At 40.6% G+C, this 25497-nt stretch overlaps 1 protein-coding gene across 8 annotated transcripts in view; it reads right to left on the reverse strand.

Annotated features, from left to right (window-relative positions):
• PPFIA2 (PTPRF interacting protein alpha 2) overlaps nucleotides 1–25497 on the reverse strand; it is a 266490-nt gene that overhangs the window by 41141 nt on the left and 199852 nt on the right. For 7 of the 8 annotated variants that reach the window (XM_081926581.1, XM_081926574.1, XM_081926578.1 and 4 more), the window contains 13 exons: nucleotides 23969–24190; nucleotides 23639–23785; nucleotides 22571–22705; nucleotides 14641–14727; nucleotides 14115–14198; nucleotides 13205–13336; nucleotides 12538–12600; nucleotides 8601–8692; nucleotides 6511–6646; nucleotides 5941–6161; nucleotides 4684–4921; nucleotides 2203–2232; nucleotides 368–498 (listed from right to left, as the gene is read on the reverse strand). In XM_081926581.1, the coding sequence (XP_081782707.1) occupies nucleotides 368–498; nucleotides 2203–2232; nucleotides 4684–4921; nucleotides 5941–6161; nucleotides 6511–6646; nucleotides 8601–8692; nucleotides 12538–12600; nucleotides 13205–13336; nucleotides 14115–14198; nucleotides 14641–14727; nucleotides 22571–22705; nucleotides 23639–23785; nucleotides 23969–24190 (1718 nt within the window). The remainder of the gene's footprint in view (nucleotides 1–367; nucleotides 499–2202; nucleotides 2233–4683; nucleotides 4922–5940; nucleotides 6162–6510; nucleotides 6647–8600; nucleotides 8693–12537; nucleotides 12601–13204; nucleotides 13337–14114; nucleotides 14199–14640; nucleotides 14728–22570; nucleotides 22706–23638; nucleotides 23786–23968; nucleotides 24191–25497) is intronic. The other variant, XM_081926575.1, reaches the window with a different exon arrangement.

Here is a 25497-nt window from a genome sequence, read left to right on the forward strand (position 1 = left end):
TTTTAATTAAGAAACAATTACTCTTGGAGAACTACATTTGCACCGTATAAGAGGCCTGGGTGAGCTAGGAACTAAAACAATCAATGCAAGCAGGGCAAGCACGATCAATGCAATGAAAGCCACTCTTTCACAAAGAAACTTGTCCAGTTTCTCCTTCAGATAAGCTACTTCTCATGGATCCTGACATGAAAAAAAGAAAAGTCATCACAGGGTGGAAAACCCCCCCAGCAGTCTGCATTTCCAGATAATTAGAATACATTGGAAATTATGTGGAAGTTCACCTAGAAGTCATATGAATGGGTGCATTATAAAAAGAACTCAGAACATTCAAGTTGTGAATTACTGTCCGAAGCAATGAGCTTCTTACCTTCTAGCATCATTGTGGTATGAAGAAGGTAGAGTATGAGTCATTCTAATGGCTCTAGGTGTTGGAGGAGGGGAGGTTTCACATTTTATTGTGGCTTTGTCTTCATGCCCATCTTCTTCGACGACTGCGATCTACAAACAAACCATGTCCATAAAAGGCAGCTTAGAAACCAACTTCCTAAGTTATTTGCAAGAAATAATTCAAATTGCGCAGTAGGCAAACTGTTTGGAATTCACCATACTTTCCAAGCAAGCATAAGGGCTTACATAAAAAACATGTTCCATTCGTGGGACGCAAAAGTAACAGAACAAAAACGCCAAGGGGATAATCGGATATGATCATGACCCTACAGAGAGTCATTCAAGTCCCATTTTCCAATCTCAGAGGCCCAAACTGGCCCAAATAAGCACACAACTGCCCATAAAACATATCAAGCACAGATCAGTGCTGGCGCTGTGGTGGGCCCCCAGGCAACATGGTGTCAAATGGTGTCAACAGCTTGTGGAGTTATGTACCAACTCTTTGTAATCCACTGTAGGCACCCATGGGGGCTAAATGCTTAGGTTTCCATATTGGATGGAAAGTTTTCACCCTCAAATATACAATGGATGGAAGTCATGACACAACTGAGGAATCTCAAGAAAGTGAACCTCTTTATTCAGAAAAGGAGTGGAAGATTCTTGGCTACATGGACACCCTACACAGGGTTGCATAAACAAAGAATACTGAGCAAGTTTGGGTTGGTTATAGATAATTCCACACCTCATCCTCTTGACATAGATACATAATTATTGTGGGGTTTTTTGGTTAATTTCTTTTCTTTTCACTATTAATGTTTATTGCATCTCTGTGTTGTTGTTTTTTGCTTGTGATTTGCCTTTTTATATTTTTGTATATAAAATAATCCAAAGCATACTAAAAACTATAAATAAACCACACACATGATTGGCCCTTCCATGTTTGTTTTCTAAACAGCAACTGCAGAGGCAGGGCAATCTGTATCTGGACCATAGTGATGGTCAAGTTAAATGCCCTCAACTACCTCCATGGCCCTGTTCAAGATTCAACCCTCCCAACTGTGTATTAAGAAAAACCAAGAGTGGATGGGGCCAGTAATTAGCTGACTGTAATGTTTGGACCTCGGGCATCATTTAATTAACTTTATATGGACCCAGTACAGAACAGGTTGATAGGACTGTGCTGCTTACACATGCTGTGTCTTCTCACACTCCATGTTTGCAAAGCCTGGCTAATTTATGTGAACATACAATGGATATTCTAGCTCAAAATACTCTTCAGTATTCAAAGTTTATGGCTGCAAAGTAGCTTCAGGGAGGAAACCAATTGCGTGTTCAGACCCAGAGACCTCCCCCTAAATAAAAACACAATTGACTCAAATTTTAGTTTTGGTTTTTGGTAGAATTTGGGCCACAACTTTATTGATTACAGAAAGTGAATGGTTCCATAGGCTCTGGTTCGACTAGCTCCCTGCACGCTTGCAGGTAGTGCTGACCCAGAGCTCTATCATAGGTCAGCCTATGGAACAGACTATGTCCACTCCCCAGATGCTCCCCTGGACTCAGGCATGGAAACAATCCCCTTTCGGGGGTTGGCCAAACCAAGTTGAGTCCCTGGATTCCTTTAATCATCTTTGTGAGTTTCGAGAGCTGAGGCCTGATTTTAGATGTTCTCAAGTTCCAATTACAAATGCAGAAATTCATTTAACAAAATTACTTCAAAAAACCTGTGGAAAAATTCTGGTTAAACTGAGTTTTAAGTGCACATGGGAGAAAATTCACAGTAGCATGCTAAAATAGAGAGAAAAGTATGCATACCTTTCTCCGGTGCTTCCTGAGATCACTCGGCTGGAGTTGAGAACAAAGGAAAGAACAAAGGGGAATGATCAAAGCTGTGTAGGTAAAATAAAAGATAGTGGTATCCTATCCATTTCCATTTTTCAACATCAAACCGGAAAATCAATATTTTGGAAACTGCAAAACTTCAAGTAAAATACTATGGCTTGGATCTAGAGTTAACTTGTGTGAGGTGGAAAGCATTCCCACTTATGCAAAGCAGCCCCATGAAATTTTCCCCAATTTCCTCATATTGCTGCAGCTCCACTAGCCTCACCTCAGAAGGCTTTTTGGAGATTATGGGCTCTGTAGTAGAGGGGGGAAGGACTCAGGAGAGTCCTACTGTATGATGAGAATTCTGCTTAGTTTTCTCTGGAACCAACTCCACAAACATACTTGAATCTTTTAATTTGCAGTTAGATCTTATGCTGCTATTTTAACTGCAGCAGGAAAAGCAGAGCTGCCTTAAGTCGCATTTGTTGCCATGCAGCAAATTAAGTTCTGTCCCCATGTAGTACCATCCAGCGCTATTTTTCTGGAACTCACCATCTTCCTTGTTCTATTATGATGGCAATGGTGCCCACCTGAGAGGTGCTGGAACTGAATTCTGGTGAGTTGCAGCTGAAGAAAAGCCCTGGTACCACCCCACCAGTCTTTAATAAAGCCTTCTTGTGACTCTGTTTTGCTGTTGCAGCACCAGGAGTTGATTTGGATGTCATGCATGAACTCTGTAGTAGGCTTCCACCTCCTTTCCTTTCCCTTCCTTCTCCCATGCATTCTACTTTAATAGTAACTTCCTGACTTTTGACAAACCATAGTTGGCCATGATATCCAAACTGGCAAACTATGGCTTGAATAACCCCTTGCAAACCAGAGTTAGGGAATCTTGTATCAAACTTGTAAATGGAAGTTCATTCATGCAATGCCTTTAAGTTAGTAAGGCTCGAGGATGTGGACAAGGTGTTTGGATTGGTCAGAGTGACCACTAGCACCCTGGACCCTGAGCTGGTAAAATCTAGCAGAGAGGGGACAGCAGGCTGGGCTAAGGAGGTGATGCATGTCTCCTTGTGAGAGGGGGTGGTCCCTGCCTGCTTGAAGGAGGCAGTGGTAAAACCACTCCTCAGGAAACCCTCCCTGGATTCAGAAAACCTAAGTAACTACTGCCCAGTTGCTATTATCTCCTTCTTGGGCAACGTTCTTGAACAGGTACTCGCAGACCAGATCCAGGTACTCTTGGAGGAAACTGATTTTCTAGATCCATTTCAGTCAGGTTTTAGGCCTGGCTTTGGTACAGAAACTACTTCGGTCGCCCTGTATGATGACCTGTGTTGGGAGAGAGACAGGGAAATGTGCCCCTGTTAATTCTCCTCAAGCCCTCAGCAGCTTTCGATACCACTGATGATGGTATCCTTCTGGAGCAACTGTCCGAGTTGGGGGTGGGTGGCACCACTTTGTGGTGGTTCTGGTCCTACCTGGATAGTTGTTTCCAGAGGGGGTTGCTTGGGGAGTATTCTCCAGCCCCATGGAGCCTTCAATGTGGGGTTCCTCAGGGTTTGATTTTATCCCCTATGCTGTTTAACGTCTATATGAAACTGCTGAGTGGGGTTATCGAGAGGCTTGGAGTATGTTGTCAGCAATACACTGATGACATACAACTCTATTTCTCCTTTACATCTGCAGGTGAGGGCATGGATGTGCTGGATCATTGGTAATGGACTGGATAAGAGCCAACAAACTGAAGCTAAATCCAGTTAAGACTGAGGCACTCCGACTGAGGCACTGTTAGTGAGCAGTTCCCCAGACTGGGATGGCTAGAAGGTTGCCTCATCTTGATGTGATTACACTCCCTTTGAAGGAGCAGGTTCACAGATTAGGGATATTTCTGGATTCGTTATTGTCACTTGAGGCTCAGGTGACCTCAGCGGCATCGGGTGCCTTCCATCAGCTTCAGGTCTCCCTACCCTATAGTCTTTTTACAGCACAGCCACCAAGGCCTAGAACCGGATTTTGCCTCCTTACACTTTGCAAACAGACATGATATATCTGAGAAGTCCTTTTATTAGGAAAAGCACTTAAGGATTCACACACGAATGCCATCATAAATTTGTTAAGTCTTTAAAGGGCCCCAAAACTTTGCATTGTTTGGTATCCTAAACAGCTTTCTGGAGCACTGAGTGGAAACATAATGAAGAGTGCTTATCCCAGCAACCCACAAATTCATTTCATTACTATTTTTTATTGTTTACTGTATCTTGTGTAACAGTGGCAATGGCCCTATATAAAGTCTTATTGCATTTTGTATTAATGGTCAAACGTGATTTTACCACAGACAAAAACATAATAATAGGCAAATAAATAAATGAACAGGAAAGGAAACAAGCTATAGGGGAAAAAAACTTATTTAGAGAAGTAATAAAATAAATGAAATGATCAGCACAAAACTGTATTTGTACATTTTCTTACCAGTGTCATGATGCCCATACGATCCATCTCCCTGGCTGGGCTGCGGGGAGTGAGTTTTGGAGTAGAATGCCCACTAGGAGGAGAAGAGCTTGCAAGGGAGGAAGCTGTAATGGAGCCAGTAATAGATGTGCCAGGATGGACTCTGGCCAGGTTTAAGCCTTCTAGGCTTACACTGGCTACTCTATTTTCTATTTCTTCAGCACGCAATTCCGTTGATTCTTTTTCCTCTTGGATTAACCTATAAACATGAATTGGGAGGTAGCAGAATTAAAACAGCTAATGTCATGTGAGTGATATTCCAATACAGTGGTACCTCTGGTTACGAACTTAATTCGTTCCGGAGGTCTGTTCTTAAACTAAAACGTCCTTATCCTGAGGCACGCTTTTGCTAATGGGGCTTCCTGCTGCGTGCGCGATTTCCGTTCTCATCCTGGGGCAAAGTTTGCAACCAGGAGCAGCTACTTCTGGGTTAGCAGAGCTTGTAACCTGAAGCGTTCCTAACCAGAAGCATTCGTAACCAGAGTACCACTGTACAGCCAATTGCTTCCTTGCCCTGATCCCTTTCAATAAGGTGCTTTTCACAAATGACGTAGGCTTCACCAGTACATCATGTTGGAGACCCATTGGTGAGCTTTAAATAAGAAGATAATAGTAATAATAATAATTTTATTACTTATACCCCCACCCATCTGGCTGGGTTTCCCCAGCCACTCTGGGTGGCTTCCAGCAAAATATAAAAATTAAAATAAACATTATAATTATGTACATTGTAGTCAAAGCATCTATTTCAATTGATTTAGCAATTTTGTAGAATCAGTTGCTTAAATGGCTTCAAAGGTTCACCACAGCTGAAACATTCCACCTTGAAAGGTGGAAAACCTACACAACAAACATTTGAAAAGTTAAGGGGCTGAAAGGTAGTTGTCTCTTATGGCTGTATATTACATGAACATAGCTGAACTAAAGGGTCTACTTTTGGGGAGACATTAAATGCTTATTGGTTTTGCTGACAATAAAGTGGTATTCAAATTCTCTTAAACAAATATACACATTTGCCTTTTCTTTTGAAAAATACATAATATGTGTTTCAGGATTGCACTGCTGATATGAATAAAATTCCACCTAAGGTGGTTCTTCTGCTTCCCTCAGAGACCAGCCAGATGCATGTGAATAAACCCATTTTATTTATTGCAAGCATTTGCACGATTTGTTGCCTGGGATGAGAAAGCTCTCTGCTTTTTGGTGATGTACAAGTACCTGATTTCTTTGTTGATTGCATCCAGTTGTTCCTGAAGCATCATAGCAAGGGTTTGGGCATCAGAATGTCCACTTGGCGACAGAAGATCCATGGAGCTAAATATTGTATCTCTGTCGTCATCATCAATGTCAGACATTTCAGTGTCACTCTCAAAATGATGGCTGCTCAGAACACCCATCGGTTGACTTCTGCTCCATTCATGATCTCCAAGGGATTTCACCTAATTGGAGAGAAATGCATACCTGATCAGCCTCATTCCAAATGTTAATTTTGAGAGAAATTAAAAACAGAGAGCCTAGTACATTGAAACACTGTTGGCATTGATTAACACCTTTTAGTTTTCTCAGGCCACTTGTACAAGAGTCACTTTCCAGAAAGAGGAATGGCCTTGAGGCAGGGCTTGGCTGGACTACAGTTCCTCCTTACCAAGCCAATCTTCCTGAGCAGCAGTGAATGTTGTGCCTCTGTCACTAAACATCCAGACTCCTTGGACCACTATGGCTAAAACCTATCCATTTCCATTACTATAATAGGAGCACTGCTTTTAATAAACAAAGAACAAGATAAACCTTTGGTTCGTCTCTCCGGATTCCCATACGGCCTCTTCTAGGTCTTCTTATCACCTTAGTAGACCTATAATCTGGTTGGCTATCAACTAGGGAGCTCACAGAGTACCTCAGCTCTGCTGATGAATCAAGATGTGGTCTGAAAAACAGTTGCAGCACACAAATTAGCAGATGCAAATAAATAAGCCAAACCGTAAAAAAAAAATATCAACAATTTATCAACTGTTTTACAATGTGCAGAGATGTTCATCCTTTGAAATCTCATTCTATACATAAAGAAAACAATTTTGGGTTGGTTTCCTGAAATGCTACGAGGGTAATAAAGCTCTGTGATGTATCTGAATGGAAACTAGAAATAACCAGTAAAACTCAAAATGACACATGTTTTCCTGAGAGTCAATGTGGTGTGGAGAGAGCAATGAAACTTGACCTGGCAAGATTTGGGTTGAAATCAACCAGGATTCAAGACCAAATGAACAATTCTTGGATGAAGCTTAAGTTTCCCACTAGCTTTTGCACTTCCCAAATGTTTCTGCATAATTCTCAGCTCAAAAGTTTCATCATTTACAAGGGTGTATTTTGATAGAAGATACATTTTAAAAGACACACTTAAATATACACTTGAAATGTGATCTTCCCCCTCTCCCAGATTGAAATAAAACTTAACATGGAGATGAAGCAGACTTATGGGTGACTGTATATAAAAGTCATACAAATCAGAAACAGGCTGCATTTACATGAAGTTTATTCCATTTCCCTAATTGTTAATTTCTGAATTGCATGTGAGCTGTCACATGACATAATAGCCATTTCCTGAAAACCAGTGGTATATGGTGCATGTTTAGTGCTCACTTCCATGTTATTTGATTTTTTTTTGGGGGGGGAATCCTTCCAGCAGCTCTTTAGAGACCAACTAAGTTTGTTATTGGTATGAGCTTTCGTGTGCACGCACACTTCTTCAGATACACTGCAACAGAAGTCACCAGACCCTTATATATAGTGAGAGGGTGGGGAGGGGTATTGCTCAGAAGGGTGGTGGGAATGGGTGACTGGCTGATAGGTGTGGTCAACCTGTTGACGACTGTTAACGACTGCAATTGGTCTTACAGGAAAAAGCAAGGGGCGAGATGGCTAAAAATAGCTTTATCATTTATAATGAGAGAAGAATCCACATGTATAATGAGATAAAAATCCATCTCATGTATAATGAGATAAGAATCCATCTCACGCCTTGCTTTTTCCTGTAAGACCAATTGCAGTTGTCAACTGGTTTACCACACCTATCAGCCAACCACCCATCCCCACCAACCTTCTGAGCAATACCCTTCCCCACCCTCTGTGACTTTTGTTTCAATGTATCTGAAGAAGTGTGCATGCACACGAAAGCTCATACCAAGAACAAACTTAGTTGGTCTCTAAGCTGCTACTGGAAGGATTTTTTTTAATATTGTTTCGACTACGGCAGACCAACACGGCTACCTACCTGTTACTAGAAAAAAATCACTTTGCAGCCCCTTAACCCAGAAAATCATGGAAGGGACAAAATTGGGGGTGGTACATTGGCATACAGTTCTTTCCTACTGTTTTCATGGGGACGTACTGGAGAAACAGAAGCACACATGTGAAAGGATGAATGGGGGAGCATCAACCGCGTCCAGTGACATTCACTGTGTGTCACACCATGACCACTGGTGTGAATGAACATTAGCACTAAATGCTACAGTTTCCTTAATACAACAGGTACTGCAACATGAAAGGAACATTAGAAAATGGGAAGATGTGCTAGCATTATATTCAGGAGAACTAATGCAATATTCATCACATCTGAATTTAATCATGGACTTATTTGTCCATTCCTCTTCCTGCCAACCCATGGAAAACAACCTATAAATGCCTAAAGCAGATTTCCCATTGGCAGTTATGAAAGGAAGCACTTCACCCAGTGCCTTAGAAAATGACAATGATTAAAATGATAACATTTTCAAAGGCTGCTTGCAACACATGGTGGATGGTGAACTGCAAACAGTATTTTCAACATAGTATGATTTTAAATGTATTAAAATTAAGAAAATATTATGGTTTTCTTAGGCTACCTTGACAACGTGGGATCAATTAAAGAACCTGCTCTTATTTTCAATTGGTCAAGTTCAACTCTCAGCTTGTCTATTTCATCTGCCAATCTTTCCTGAAAATAATAATAATGACAATAATAAGAAGTCATCAGTGTTTTTATATCAAAACTTACATTTATCAAAATTAATATCAGCGAACAACATTAAGCTTCTCGGCAACTAAGTACCAACTTACATTGTATCAGCCTAGCAAGGGGTTGTAAAAATATTATTTTCATTAAAACTAATATTTGTTAAATAAGTAATTTGTTAGACTCATTACTTATTGACTAGCATTACTTATTAAGGTTAAAGTTGCAACAAACCAACTAATCATTTTAAACAGCCCAACAAAGCACGTCTATAGATATTTTTGCAATATGAAAAATAAATTATTAACGGAAGAATTGCAGAAAAAAATTCCTTTGTCAGCTAGACAAACTAATGATTGGTGATTTTTAGTGATGCCAGACATAACAAATGGAAGACTATAAATACATTCCAAAGATTCCAGTTTTCACCAATTTTGCATTCCTTCTTTGCTGTTTTAAAGTTTATACAGTCAAACCTCGGCTCCTGAGAACCTTTTGGCTCCCAAATGCCAAAAACCTGGAAGTAAATGCTCCGGTTTTTGAATGCTTTTCAGAAGCCAAATGTCCGACGTGGCTTCCTACTTGAGTGCAGGAAGCTCTTGCAACCAATCGGAAGCCACACCTTGGTTGTTGAATGTTTCAGAAGCTGAACGGGCTTCCGGAACGGATTAAGTTTGAGAACCGGGGTTGGACTGTACAGAGTTCTTAAAAGAATTACACTTTGCAACAAATACATAAATCCAGCTAACGTTAGCTGGCTTGCACACTGAAAACCATCAGATTCGAATCAATTGTTTCTTACTTGTTCTTATGGGTCAGTCACAAATAACAGGATCGAGGACAAAGAACACTTCCCCTAATTTTTTAAAAAGGTCTAGTATAGCAGTTTGAGACCTTAAAAAGGTCTAGTAGAGCAGTTTAGCATGATAAAACTACTAGCCCTCAATGAACAGGGGTGAACTGCATAAGCAAGAAACTATTCCTAAATTAATATAGTAAGAACAAGAACAGGAATCTAGACACTTCTCTATCGAAAATGGGGGGGAAATGCAGCTTGAATTTTCAACGAAAGCAGTCAAAGAAAAGTGCACAGGATTTTATATACTAAATGATTTGGCTTGGATCCAGACTTAGGTTTAGCATAGTCCTTTTAAAAGAATTGATTTGAGTATTCTACTATAAGTATGAATAGGTCCAGATCCAGCTCATAGAACTCCCTTAAGGAGCAGCTATCATGGCTGTGCTGCATTGACTGGTGGAAATTGTTGTATGAAACATCTGGAGGGCATCATGTTGGGAAAAGAGGATCTACCTCTTCCCATGAAACCTGCCCCCACTTGTTCTTGGTATCAGGAAGAATCATAGTATCCTTCTGCTGTGCCACTTATTCTGTACTTTTAGCTAAGAAAATGTAAAAAAGGGGGGCAGCATGGTATGGTGGTTAGAGTGTCAGACTAGGGCTAGGAAGATTCCAGTTCAAATCCCAACTCAGGACAAGAAGAAAACTGAAGAATCTTGGGTCATCCACTCTCTCTTGGCCTATCCTAGCTCACTGGGTTGTTAGGAGGACAAAACATGGAGCAAGCATGTCTTGAGCTCTTGGGGGGGGGGGGAGACAAGCTATAAATGCAGTAAATCAAAAACCAAATACATGAATAAATTCTGGAAACATATTTTTCAACTGCTCAAAATACATATAGGCAACAGCTATTTACATTCCATAAATGCTAAATATGACATTCCGCCCCCCAAAAAAAGATTCAGTCTCTTCCTGACAACAAGTATAGACAAAATATGGGGATAAGCATAATTGGAAGGAAGCACACTGCTTCGGGTACCATTCTTTGGAACAGAATGTGGCCAACAAATTATTAAAATAAACAAATGAAGCAACAAGGAGCTCATGAGTCATAGTCAGAAGTCTAATCCCATCCATTCCTTCTGGAAATTCTCTTTTTAGGAACAAATGGCAGCCAAATTAAAAAATGTATTTGTCTACAATTTATTCCCTTCATGTTTGGTTCCGATATCATGTATTAACAGTTATTTTGCCCCTAGACGCAGGGCTCAGCCACAATTCTTTCCCATTCCACTCCTTCTATTTCTATTTAATCTGATACCTAGCAAAATTACTTAAATATGATTGGTTGAATTTATGTTATCTACTGGCTGTAGGTTGGTAAAGAATTAGAAAAATGGCATTTGTTATAAATGTTTGTAATGAATTTGACTGGTTCATTAAATCAATGGCACATGGGTTAAGCTGCGTTGACTTGCAAAGGGCAATTTTGATGCTATTTTTAATATGACTGTCAGGATTGGGTAGATGTGGGGCTGAAAGCTCAAGACTCATGTCCTCAATAGGTTTCTGGCCATTGACCACCCAGACTTGAGCATTCTATGGAAGCAGAGCAATCAAAATGCATCTCTAGAGTGGGGAAGGAGGCATTTACATAAGAATGAGGCAGCTTGGAGGAAAGTCTTTCATTCAACCAAATGTATCCAGCCCACATATTTTGTGGGGGCAATTCATGCCTGCACTAGGGTCCATAAATATTATCAGCAGGCCAATGAACACTACTTGAAGTGTACAGCCCAATTGGGAAGTAAGTTGCATTCAATGGGGCTCACTCCCAGAGAAATGTGCCAAGGATTGCAGCCTACAGAGGTGCGGGTTCTCTAGTGTATGGCTGAATGTTGATGCTGTGCGGCATGTAGCTCTCTCATATCTTCACTTGGATGTGTGAACAATAGCACTGTCCAGTTTAATTGCCCACACAATGAAACTTCTCCACCTTCTCCTTCCATTGCACCCCCTGCAATCTGATTTGGAGGGTTGAGGGAGCTCCATATCAGATATAGAGGGGGTGCAAGGGGCACACAAAGGGAGGTGTGGGCAGGGGTGAAGGAAGGTGCTGTAGTACCCGGAGTGGCTGTCATGATGTAGGGCGCATGTGCAGCGTTGCTACATACGACGCATGCGCCATACAAAGTGGTGCTGCACATATCCTGTATAGTGGTTTGCCGCCGGCGCCACTCCAGCGCCGTATGTACAGTGCCGGCATCCCTTCGTTGCTGCTACAGCCACGAATGGAAGGTCCTTCATTTGCAGCTGCAGCCACAAGCAGACAATCCTGCCACTGTCCATATGACGCTGGAGCAGCTCCAGCGGCAAACCGCTATACAGCGCATGGGTGGCGTCACTACGTACAGCGCTTTTGTGTGACACTGTGCATCTGCTGTATAGCGGTTTGCTGCCGGCGCCGCTCCAGCACCGTACAACGGTGCTGGGATCCTCTGCTCTCGGCTGCAGCCACAAACGGAGGGATCCCAGCACTGTCCATACAGTGCTGGAACGGTGCTGGCTACAAACTGCTATACAGCGCATGCGCAGCGTCACTACGTACAGCACATGCATGTTACACTGCACATGCGCTGTACTTAGTGGTTTGCCGCTGGCGTTGGGGTGCTCTGCTCACGGCTGCAGCAGCGAATGGAGGATCCTCCACATGCGGCTGCGGTGGTGCGATGGCTGCTTGTGCCGTCACAAGCCCCCACTGGGTGACTTCTTGTCACCCCCGCAGACATGGAACCAGAGCTGTACTGCCCCCCCCATTCCCCGTTGCGACACCACTGGGCGTGGAAAGAGAGAATCCCTTGAACAAGTAGAAGTTGTTCCTCTTGCAGCGTCTTAGTTGGATACAACCCTAGGTTCCATTATCTTTAGGAACATTTTCAGGTTTTGAATTCCGAAGACTACTACTTCTTTTTTGGTAATCAGTTGCTTTTTAAAATAAAGGTGAATGCAGGTAGGAAAGAAAGAATACCTTATCATGTAATGATTCTTCCAAGTTCTTCCTAAAGCTTTCTGATTCTTGTATTAAAACATTCTAAGAACGAGAAAAGATCAAAAGTAGAGACAAATTACAGCAAAATAAAAGACATTTTTGCAGAATCTGCAATTTTTTTCACGCTTCCCATTGTAATAACAAGTATTGACTATCCTTTTATGAATATGTTAACAGTTATAATATTAACACTGATAGCTCATCAATTTTGGACTGACATTTTGCCATCAACATAGGATTGACATTTTAAACATTAAGCACATGGCCCAGTCTGTGTACTGCAAATACCCCTGAGTACATGAGTAGCTCCATTGAGTTTTGAAGAAAGCTGGCAGGAAGGAAAGTCAGTGAGGATTTCATATACAGGAAAGGAACGGGAAGATTTGATGGGCAAGGGATCAAGCCCTAAGTATTTATTTGCTGTCCCCCCATAGTATCAAGAACACACAAAAAAGAAACCAAAAATACAAATCAAGGTAAGTATGGGACGATCCTCAATTGGGTCATACACTCAGAGTGTATTGAGCTAGATGGACCAATATCTAAGCAAAAGGCAGCTTAGTACATTTCTTCTTAGGCTGATCCCTTGATTCTGTTCTGAGCATGACTACCATTGGATATGAACCATTTGTTTTGCTCATTTTACCTTTTCTTCCAATGCTGCCATTCTCTCTTTTAAATGTAGCTGCAGGCGCTCATTAGATTCTGTCAAAAGTCTGTCCACAGTATCTGATAATCTCTTGTTGTGCTCTTCATTCATTTTTTCTCTTTGCCTTGCCTTCAGTATCAAGGAAACAAAATGGGTGGTTCCAAAATTATCTAAAATGTTATCATAAGTGAAACACGAGTGGTGGATTATTGTAACTGAAATCACAGTAATGATACCCTGGTACAGCAAAGGTAAAGGTAAAGGGACCCCTGACCATTAGGTCCAGTTGCGGATGACTCTGGGGTTGTGGCACTCATCTCGCTTTATTGGTCAAGGGAGCCGGCGTACACCTTCTGGGTCATGTGGCCAGCATGACTAAGTCACTTATGGTGAACCAGAGCAGTGCACGGAAACGCTGTTTACCTTCCCGCTGGAGTGGTACCTATTTATCTACTTGCACTTTGACATGCTTTCGAACTGCTAGGTTGGCAGGAGCTGGGACTGAGCAATGGGAGCTCACCCCGTCATGGGGGTTCGAACCACCGACCTTCCAATTGGCAAGCCCTAAGCTCTGTGTTTTAGACCACAGTGCCACCCGTGTCACAGTACCCGTGGTACAGTAGCGCACAGCAAAAACAAATACTGCCAGAGGATAAAATTTATTAGCACTACTGCTGAATCAAACATTTGCGCACATTCAATACCTGATAATCGTTCAGTTCATATTCATCAAGTCAAAAAATAAATAAATGTAAGCTATTCGGGGGAAATTCTAATTCTTCTCTTCCAGTTGAGCTTCTAGACACGAGACTAATTTTTTAGGTATAAGGGGGACTATGTGAAACAGTGTGATGCATTTCGCTTAGACGAGTCAAACTATAAATCAAATGATCAACAATACACCTACTCTTTGAAGCTCCTGGTTCTTCTCCTCCAGTTGGGCCTCCAAGTGCCTCATGCGCTCTTCAATGTTGCCATGCCTTTCTTCTGCCTATATAAAAATAAATAAACACACTTCTTTGAAACTTAAAGAGCTTTCTGAGCCAAAATCTCAATTTGTTTTAAAGAAAATGTAAAGCAAGCTACTGCTAACTGCAAACTTAGTTTTCAAAAATAAATGTTATTCAAACAGGCAGCTGAACAGCATTGCTTGAAATGTGTCAGCTACAAAGGCCTGTTACACCCAAGCATCCAGCAAAACATTGGAGTTATTTATGAGCAATGAAATCAGCCAAATGTAACATGCAGACTGTGCATGGTTTGAACACAAACCTGCCATCATAAAATTGTAAGCTCTTTAAGCACTGAACCGCACAATGGTTGATTATCAATAAAAGAAATACATAAATTTTTTAAAAAGAGTTCTTAAAAATAAGAAAACAAAATTAGATGGATTCTATTTAGCAATAGAAAGTAAAGTCCAGTAGGACTACCTTCCTACGTATGGAGATCATTTCTTGCAGTTTAGCTTCCATAACATATTGATAATCATCAGATGAGGTAGAAGAGGTTGGATCAGACTAACAAGTCAAGGAAAAGGAGAGGGACAAAATTGAAAAATCAGAACTAAAGACACCAACACTGAACAGAACACAGCACAGAATGCTCAAAAGAAAAGTGTGATTGCAAATTTAATACTTTAACTGACAGAATTTTATGTAGAATAAACCACACTTACAATAGGGTGACATGAGGCAGTTGATGCGGATGAACTAAAAACAATGGGATGCTAAAAAAGCTAACAACCTAGGTATGGAAATTTCAGGTTAGTGATGGCTGGCTGGTAAGAATTACTCTTCCTCTATAGAGGGATCTCAAAACAATTATGGCAAATATAAAGCCTGATTGGAATTTGGATAAACACAAGACCAGAACACAACTTTGAGGAGCCAATGCCAGAATTATTATTATTTTTTTAAAAATAGACCATCCTACAATCTTATCATAACAAAAACAATGTATATTATGTTACAGAATATACTAAACCAAATGGGTTAGTCATCTCTAGAATAATGTTATGGTAGGTTGCCTAAGAGATATGAAAGCATATAACTAAAGGAAATATCATAACTCTCCCGGGCTTACTATGAAAGGGTTACTGAGTTTGTGGTGAATGCAAAGCAGGTGTCTGGTCGTTCCACAAGCTGCTCACATTATGTCTTGCTATGCCACTCTTTAGTTTAGTGAACAATGATCTGGACAAATGCTCAGTTAGGTAATGTATCACAATGGATCCTATGTTTACTGCATGTCCCATTAACACACACCATGGACTTCTAAAAAAAGTCAATGTGAATTACTCCTTATTTAAACAGAATGAATAATGGGTTGTATCCCTGTTAGCCATACTCAGAGTAGACCCACTGAAATAAATGAACATTACTGACTTAGGCCTACTGATTTTAATGGGCCTATTCTGAGTATGACCAATTCTGGATTTTGGACTAGTTAACCCCTTTCAGCCCAAATTAAAGTTCATTGCAAACATTTTAGGACACAACCTGCAACCCTATCCAGCCATATGCAGCCCACCTGGACTAGGGTCTTCCAGGTCTTTGGCAATTCCCGTTTTTGTTTTGCAGTCCCAGGCAGGCCACAAAAGCAGAAGGATTATCAGTACCCTGGGCAGACGACCATATGTAGCTGATGGGCTGCATTTGGCTTGGTGACTCACAAGACCAAAGTCAAAATTAAGAGAAGACACTCTTTATAATGTGTCAGTATATGCTACAAGATAAAAAGAGCACTCAGATCAACATGAATATTTAATATTAATAATAAAGGCTCATCCAACGATTCAACACCTTTCCAAGCATAAAATGAAGCAGATAATTTGTTTGACAGTGGACTTTTTTCTTACCTGTAAATTGCCTGAGAGGTGTGCTTAATGAAAGACCTCCCATCTATTCAGGTAAAATGTTAAGAGCTCTACAAGCCCACAGTTGCCTCATTCAGTTGTAACGCTAAACCATGGTTTAACATAGAATGCACCTTGGTCCCCCTTCCCTGTTCCTCCTTCCAAGGAAGACATCAGACATCATCTCCATTACAATTTACTGCAGGACAGCAGTAAGTTTAGTCTGAATTCAAAGTTGTGATTAATCTTATCAATGGTTTATTGAAACAAGCCAGAAATTGGGCTGTCTTAAGAAACCATACTCAAAGTTAAGCACAGTTTGTTTGGGACTGGATATAATGCTAAACAGTGGTTAGTTAAAAACAGAAGCAACAGCTTCTTTTCGCCTCTTTGTAGCCGGAAGAGGAGAACAGGTGGGCTGAGGGGAAATCACATGAACCAAAGGCTCATCAAGGCTTGATCATGTAAGGTCAATATGTGCAACTTTTTTCCCCTTGAGGAGAAATGGTTTAAGTAAGAACAAAGAAAAATACCCCCTGAAGCTTACAGAAGAAATTTACTTTAAGGATGAAGAAAGGGTGAGGCTCAACATTTCTTTGTCCTTAGCAAGGGCATATAGGCCCTTATTGACTGCAATGCTGAAAACCTACAGGCAAAAGCAACAGCCACAAGAAACTGCATCTAAAAGATTTTGATTACCAAAATTGCAGCTAAGGTAGACCTAGTGGTATAGCAGTAAAACTGCTAGCACATTTGCAAAGGCTAAGCCAGGTCTGGTCTGGTTTCAGATTGGATGGGAGACTGCAAGTTGAGGTAACAGCATTGCAGCGACTTGGACTTGGTGACCACTAGGGTCCTTTCTAACACTATAGTCCTGTGATATTGCATTTTGAGGTAAAATCCAATAATGAGCGAACCATTTCAGTTCTTGATTTACATCATTCTGCACTCTGTGATCTTCTGGATCATGGGTAGGATTGGCACTTTATATTGATTGGTTGAAACTCAATACTTGATTACCTTAAAATGAAGCATTCACCCTGCACAGTTGGAAGCCTACTGGTCACCTGATCCAGTCTGCTAACTTTATTTCCACCAGGGACATTAGGCGAAATGCAAATAAATCTTCTTCTACCTTGGCTATGGGCCTTGATGGCATCCTGTTGGAGCATGAAAGATCTCATGTATCTCTGTGGAGTCCTGACCATTCATTTCTTGTCAGGAGATCATCATTCCTAGACTGACTAGCACATAAGAACTATTCCTGGCCAACCCTGGTCAGCTTCCTTGCTATCACTTATGTTATGGATACTGCATTTCTAGTCTTTGGATGGGAGGAAAAGACCTCTTAGTCAGGCTGACAATGAAGTGCTGTTTTTTTATTTAGGCAAGACACAACTGAACATCATTCTTTCCTTCATTCCTGGGTAAAAGTCAACAAAGGTATCATTTGGGTAGGTTTCAAAAATAGAATCATATTTTGTAGGCCGAAGTGTGACACTAAGGCCACATCAAGAATATCCACAGGGTTGGCTACTTGAAAACACTCAATACTGAGTTGAATTAACAATGCAAAAATGCTTCCTGGGGTTGAGGCTGCAGCTGGATAGGATGAAATACACTTCTGAAATGCTTATACAGTGGTACCTCGGGTTACATACGCTTCAGGTTACAGACTCCACTAACCCAGAAATAGTGCTTCAAATTAAGAACTTTGTTTCAGGATGAGAACAGAAATCATGCTTCAGTGGCGCGGCAGCAGCAGGAGGCCCCATTAGCTAAAGTGATGCTTTAGGTTAAGAACAGTTTCAGGTTAAGTATGGACCTGCGGAATGAATTAAGTACTTAACCCGAGGTACCACTGTAGATGTTATCACTTCAGGATGAAAACTTTGCTCTCATCTGTTTTTAATGCAATGACTGAACTTTTCTAGGGTTAAAATGTCTAGATTGTCTTCCTTCTTTGGAGTCCCATTTAATTAGTCTTTGAATGCCTTTAGGGCACTTTGTGTAAGTTCAGCAGATATCTGGCACTATCTTCTAGTGTCTAGACAGAAACTTCATTTTTGGAGTTGCACAAAAACTATCCTTAAGTAACACAACAATTTCAGAGCATATTTCTTCAAAGTTTCCTTTGCTGAGTGAGTTGATGTTATTTTGATGCAAAGTGCTGAAAATATTCTCATTTTGAAATTAGGGATCACACTGAGTACTAGGGTTCCTCCAGATAGCCTATTTATTCAGGATTCATCCTGATTTGTTGCAAAAGTTTGTGGTGGTTAGACTATGTCCAGTCTTTATTGAACATTCATTCCGATTTGTTTATGGGGTGGTTATATGACAAAGAGCATTCATTCTGCATTTGCTGGTGTTTACATATCTTCCCATTAATAATTTGCTTATCCCACAATTTTTAATCTCCTGATCATTTTCCAAAAACTCAAGTTTCTGTGTTGTCTCCTTCTCTCTCAGAGTGGGGAAGTTTAACAGCCTCCCCAGGACATGAAGAAGACTGCAGATCCTCCAAGTGTCCCTATTTTCCAGGGACATCACTAATTTGGAGAAGCCGTCCTGGTTTCTGATTTGATCCCGGAATGTCCCACTTTTATTTAGGATGTCCCTATTTTCATTGGAAAAATGTTGGAGGGTATGGAGTTATCAGCCGTTTGAAGGCGATCCTGTAAAGGAAAGGTTTTTTAATAATGTTTTATCATGTTTTTATATATGTTGGAAGTGGTCCAGAGTGGCTGGGGCAACTGAGTAAGATATGTGGAGTATAAATAGTAAAATTATCATTATGGAATGGGACGTCCCTATTTTCATCAGAGAAATGTTGGAGGGTATGAGACTGAAATCTGTTATCCACTACGCATGCATATAGATCAGAAGCTAGGCCTCATGACTGGCTTTTGCTTTGATTTAGGGAGAACTGCTTGCTTGAAAAAGGAGGTACATAGTCTGTAAATTGACATTCCTCTTCAATGCGACTGCATTAATAATATGAAATTGATACTATGAAGGAGCAACCAAACTGCTGGTATTGAGATAAAAACAAAGTAGGCAGGCAGGAGGAAGGAGGTGCCAGTCTGGCAAGCTGCGTAACTCATCCCTTTTGTATCCTAGCAATTTCGCTCTGATTGTAGCAAAAAAGGAGGAAACACTATCCTAGACATGATGATTCCCTCTCTCTGGAACCTTGGAAGAACTCTTGAGGAGTTTTGCCTTGCAGCAATTTCAACGTGGATGTTTTTGAGCTGTTTACAAGAAAACATAAAATCCCTTGACATAGTGGGCTGAAACATGTTGGGCACGAATAAAAAGTGCATTTCTCTTTGGCATCTTTGATACTTTTTTTTTGTCTTTTCCATTGGATGCTTCCTTGTTTTTGTTTTGTTGCACTTTTGCTTCTTCATTCAGGAACTCCCTTTCCCTGGAACTCACTGAGAAACTGGTCGCAAGCAACTTCCAAAAATATACTAAGAATGAGTTGGCTCCAGACTTAATCATGCTTAGACAGACTCATTAAAAATCAGTGCACTTAAGGTGTGCTTCAAGCTGCTTCAAGCATGACTAAGTCAAGATCCAATCCAATATATATTTAAATTTAGGGGTGCAGAATAGGTTTACTTTAGTTGAATTAGAATTGTTCATTCATTTATAATATATTTATTATTATTTGAAACACAATGTTATGAACAACACAAGCCTACTATAGAGTAGTAATAAGAGGAAAAAATTCATAACATGGCTATAGTTTTACCAGATTACCAATACTTCCTAGTACAGGAGTTGCTTATGTGAACTCCCACCCAATATTCAAGGACTCCTCCATTGACTTCAGTATCAGTGGCAAAACTGCATGCACATCTCTTCTGTATCCACATCAAGGCGGCCCCCAAAACTGTAATCAGTGGGTAAGTGTGATCACCTAAGAACTGTTGATCGCACCAGAGGGAAAAACAAGATTTCAGATTTCATGTGTGTTAGACCAGTTTAAATTGATCTTAGTTTTCTTCTTGCTATGTATCTTATACAAATTGATCAACAGAAAATAATGTGTCAGAAGTAAAAAAATCTGGATTTCTGAGCCCAATACATTAAGCATCTTTTTAGTAGAGCGAATTGTGGGGAGGGTTCCAGTAAAGTCTATTCTCGCTTTTATCCACTGTTTTTAGGAAAGAACTCAGTTATGTTGATTAGCTTGCTTAAACTTAAAACATAATAACAGTAATACATTAGGACCCTTGATTTCCCCTGATTCTGCCCTCTCTGCTGGCTTCAATGAAGCTGGCAACTGAGTTGGCCAGAAAACTATCTGGGGAGAAGTTAGCAGTGGGTTAAGGGCCTTGACTCAGTTGGGATGTAGAGTGTAACTTGCCTTTGACTCCCTCCCCCCACACTAGGCAGTGCAAACAAGGTCCCCTGACTGGCATTGCAGAGACCAAGTAGGCTCTTGCTTGGCATTCAAAAGAGGAGGTCACTAGTGCCATCAATGGCTACAGATGTATTTTTGGCTATGTTTGGCTGCATTGCTTGTGATCTTGTTGTCCAAATAGTAGTTTTGCCCTCAATTAAGGAACATATGCATTCTGTCTCACTCAGTTCCTGATATAAATTGCACAACACAATCTAGATGGAACACACAGATCATATATATCTAGTTAGCAGGAACAGAATTGAAAAGACACAGAAGGGCTGGGATTCCTATGAATGAGGATTTTTTTCCCATTTCTTCTCCTCATCAATACAGAAATGATCAAACAGGCTAGAAACCTATGCAACTTATAATCACAGAGTGGTAACTATACTGTATTATTATTATTTTTTTGGTCTTCTCTCCACCCACCCAATGGATGAACATGGCAACCTTCCTTTCCTAATGTCACTTACAGTAGCTCTTATATTAGCTGACTACAGGACACATAAACACTTCAGCATTGCGCGTGCTCCATTTTGGAGCTGCTTTGCATGGCAATTTCTCCATTTGTTCCATGGAAGGAGTGAGAGGAAAACACATCTAATAGTTTTCTTCCCACATGCTGAGCTGCTCACTGTACAGAAAAGACTTAATAAATAAATAAATAAATAACCACCTGTGTGCATTGGAGGGCCCATTCACACATCACTTTGTTAGCTTGGTGTGACTTTTTCTGAACTTTACAAGGAATCTTAATGAAGGAAGAAGATATTCACCCATGAAACTACTTAAAAAAGGTAAAAGTAACCCTGACCGTTAGGTCCAGTCGCGGACGACTCTTGGGTTGCAGTGCTCACCTCACTCTATAGGCCGAGGGAGCCGGCGTTTGTCTGCAGACAGCTTCTGGGTCATGTGGCCAGCATGACTAAGCCACTTCTGGCAAACCAGAGCAGCGCACGGAATTGCCGTTTACCTTCCCGCCGGAGCAGTACCAAGTTATCTACTTGCACCTGACACGCTTTCGAACTGCTAGGTGGGCAGGAGCTGGGACCGAACAATGGGAGCTCACCCCGTCGCAGGGATTCAAACTGCCAACCTTCCGATCGGCCAGCCCTAGGCTCTGTGCACATCCAAAAAGCATTAGAACAGATACCCACAGGAATGAGCCATTGTCGTTTGGTTTGTTTTTTAAAAGAAACCCGAGAAGCATTAAAAGAAACCCTCCAATTTTTGGTGACTTTTCTGAGTTACTGATGAAAAATATATCTCTCTCTTACATGCCATCAAAAATTTTATTACTGTGTTCCAGAACACTTCTGTAAATGCATTTGCACCCTATTCAGATATTGAGTGCCAATCAGTTCAGTGAGGAATGGACTTCCAACAAAGTGTGCATAGAAATGGAGCCTAAGTCCACAGGGGTGGGGGGCGGGGAGGCAAGACAAGAGTGGTTTTAGGCATTATAAAGAAGAGCCAGCAGAATATATGTGATTGACATGTGCCTTTTTTTTTGAACTTGTGTATCATCGAAACTAGCAACTTGTATATCTGCATGAAACTTGTGTGATACTACTTCCTATAGGAACAATCCACTGGGTATTTCTCCTATCCATCTTATGCTCTCATGCAACCCTGATTCATTTGAGCCTGGAAAATAAAGTGTCTATTTTCTTTTGGTCTGTTTTAATGAAAGTGATCACCGTGTTTCTTTGAATTAATGTGATGTGGGAAATCATGGAAAAAATTCAATGGCAAATAAAGTTCATGATTTTTAGCTGAATTGGATTAATCATAACTCTTTTATAATACAAAGTATTATAAAATAAACTCCTTTGGGATTTTGGGAGAAATGGACTCAAGCCATACAAGAAATACGAAGCAATACCTCTGCCATTAAATTAAGCTAAAGCAAATAACGTCGTATGTGTAATTAGTATTTATTTACGGTGCCAATAAGTAGAATCATCTTGTCCACTCCAAAACAGGGTTTTATTGCTGCTGATGGTGCTGAAGGAAGGGAAAAGGGATGAAAATCAATGTTAAAGGAAAATGTATTTCTGAAATTCACCTGCTCTCAAGTGTATAATACCTTAGTCAGGGCTGCGATTCTCTGAGCCAGTTCAGCTTCCACTTCAGGCAATGTTTCAGCTTTCCGCATTGTTTGTTGCAGCTTTTGCTCAGCTAGTTCAAGCCGTTCCTGCAGCTGTCTATTTTTGTCTTCCATCTGAAACCCAGAAATGAGACGGTTAAATAAATAAATAAAAGGCCGGATCAGGAAATTGCTGCCGTTCTCAGGGGATTGGACTTCCAATGGTTCATCCTGGTTGGCTCTCGAAGAGCAAATCTTCCTCACTTTCTCAAACCCAACCGATGAAGCATGTAATGATTCATATAGAGATGCACTGAAGAAGTGTTAATATAGAGAGATGTACTGAAAAGGCATTAATATGAATGAACGCTACAACAAACTGGAAAGTTAATAAAACATATACATAGGAGCAATCAGTAACTTGTCCCATGCTCTCATGAACCAAGACATATCACCTTCAAGTGGTTTTTTACTCTTACGAGTAAGAAACTTCCTATGGCAAGTTCAAAACTTTTTTTTTCTTTTTAGCACGCTCTTAGTTTCCCACTATTTTAGGCTGTTTTATATTAGCAAACATAGCTTGCATGCTGCAGTCATAGATACTTTCCTGGCTGGCACTGCACATCATTCACCCTCTCCCAAAATCTACTGATGGTCAAAGTTTATGATCCAGTCTGTATAGTTCACGTGTAGCTCAGCTTGCTGCTGTAAACCTGTCCTACTTTCCCTTTCTTGCTTACCTTGATTTTCCTTCATCTCACCCAATCTGGATTCACTCCCAGAATCTTGCCACCCTGACTTGATAAGAGCCAGGTTTGACAATCAGATATGTTCTAGCCTTGTCTTGAACATCTTAGCTCTGGAAAAATTAGATCTGGGCCCAAATCTGATCTATCTTTGACTTCTCTTGCTGGAAAGAAAAGTCCTCATTCCCTTTTGATCCAAATCTAGCAGTATTTGGATGGCAGAGTAAGATCATAGCAAGAACACACATTTGCCTTTCTTTTCAGCTAAATGATGAGAGGACACTTATGAAGAGTCTCTCAGCAGTGATCCCAGATACTGAACCTGACGCAGGAGAGCTTCCTTGTTTGCCAGCTCATTTTCCAGCTTATCATTCATATCATGTATGGAGGTGGATTCCCTCTGAGCACTTAGGTAACGCTTTTCAAGGGTAGTGATCCTTTCTTCCATGTCTTCCTTCTGAGCCATTGCCTTAAAAGAACAAACAATACATCAAAAGACTACAATTTACAATCGCTGCCAATATTCATGTAGCTAGCAGGAGGTCATTAGATGGCTTATAATCTAAACTTGACTTTGAGATGTACCAGCTTCAAAAGGAATGAATGAATGTACAGATGAACAAAAACAAATGGAGGTGGGATAATTTTTTACCTCCCTAATGTCCCTCTGATATTTGCTGTTCAGTTCTTCAGTTTTAATGAGGTCTTTCCTAGCTGTCTCTGCATCTTGCTCTACCTCCCCGACTCTGGAAGACAATCCAGCCAAGCGGTCCTTCATCTGTGCCATTTCATAATTTTGCTTTTCAAGAAGTTCCTGCAGTTCCACCAATTGGCTGGTCTCATCATTTGAGTCTATGGAGCCATTTGACAGACGCTATTAAGAAACAAACAAACCACAGACCACTCACATTAGCCTACTTTCACCAACTTAGTGAAGAAACGGAGCAAAGTGTATGAAATCAACAGGAATATACTGTTGGCACTTTTCCATATGATTCAGATTTCTACAGTGGTCAAGTCTTCAAAATAGATTGCTACTGCTTATCAGAAAAAGAATGAATGAAATCTTTATTGCTAAAAGCTATAAGCCATCACAATTCGACACAAGTTGGGAAATGGTCACAGTGCATGGGATACAAATAATTGAATCAAAACTGAACAAAAACAGGAAAACAGACTTACCAAAGTGCAAAATCATACCTGCATAAGTTAAGAACTTCACTCCACAATATGATACTTGTCTTGGTACCTAGTTCTCAACTTACTTGCAGACAAAGCAAATTTTGCAACTAGTGCAGTAATAAATACATTATTGCCAGCTAGCAAAATAGAGATTTGCTCAAGGGGAAGTCAACTGGAAAAAGAACACAGGATGTAATTGAGAAATTTTTGTCTAGGGGATGTATATAAAGGGCATCATAGCAAATAGTGTTGACTGTCCTCCACGTCTCCCGACTTACAGATGCAGAGTCTTTGGTACACAGGGGTATTATTAAATCTTCCTGTTAGATAGACGGAGGGCATACACTGAAAACGCAAAGCTGTGAATCCTTTATCAGAAAGAGAGACCAGGTGCCTAAAACGGCAGCACTCCAAATCTAATTTAAATAAAGGAAAACTCTCACACAACTATGTTCAAATGTCTATCCCCAGTGACTTTTCCCATTTCTGAACATAGCTCCTTACAGTATTTTCTCATGGTGTCTTGTTGCAACAACAACAAAAGCATCACAGGCAATAGGGAGGGCAAGTACACACCTGGCAATTGAGCTGTTCATATATTCTTCCCCCAACATTTTAGTGGGGGAAAAGCATGGAGTTATGTTGCTTTCTGTTGCAGTCATCACTTGTGTTCTGGATTGTGTGTAACTACAAGAGGGCATAGTTGCTGATATGCTCCAAATACGAGTAATTGCACACATAGCATTCTGTCTGTGTTATAAATCTTGCTCAATTTATATGACCCTCAGAATGACAGAACACTGTGAAAAGAACCTGTGAAAGATCTAGTCTCTTTTATTCTCTTACCTCTGGTAAGTCTACATTTGAAAGCTTATATTTGCTGTACAGCTCCCAGTCATTGTAACGGTTGAGTGATGCCGCAGGAAATAACAGTATGAGTCTTGCTTTGTCTTTGCAGTATTTTTTCTATTCAACTTACTATTTGCTTTAATCCAATTA

This window comes from Podarcis melisellensis (assembly GCF_964234715.1).
Source record: "Podarcis melisellensis genome assembly, chromosome: 10".
Taxonomy (NCBI): Eukaryota; Metazoa; Chordata; class Lepidosauria; order Squamata; family Lacertidae; genus Podarcis; species Podarcis melisellensis.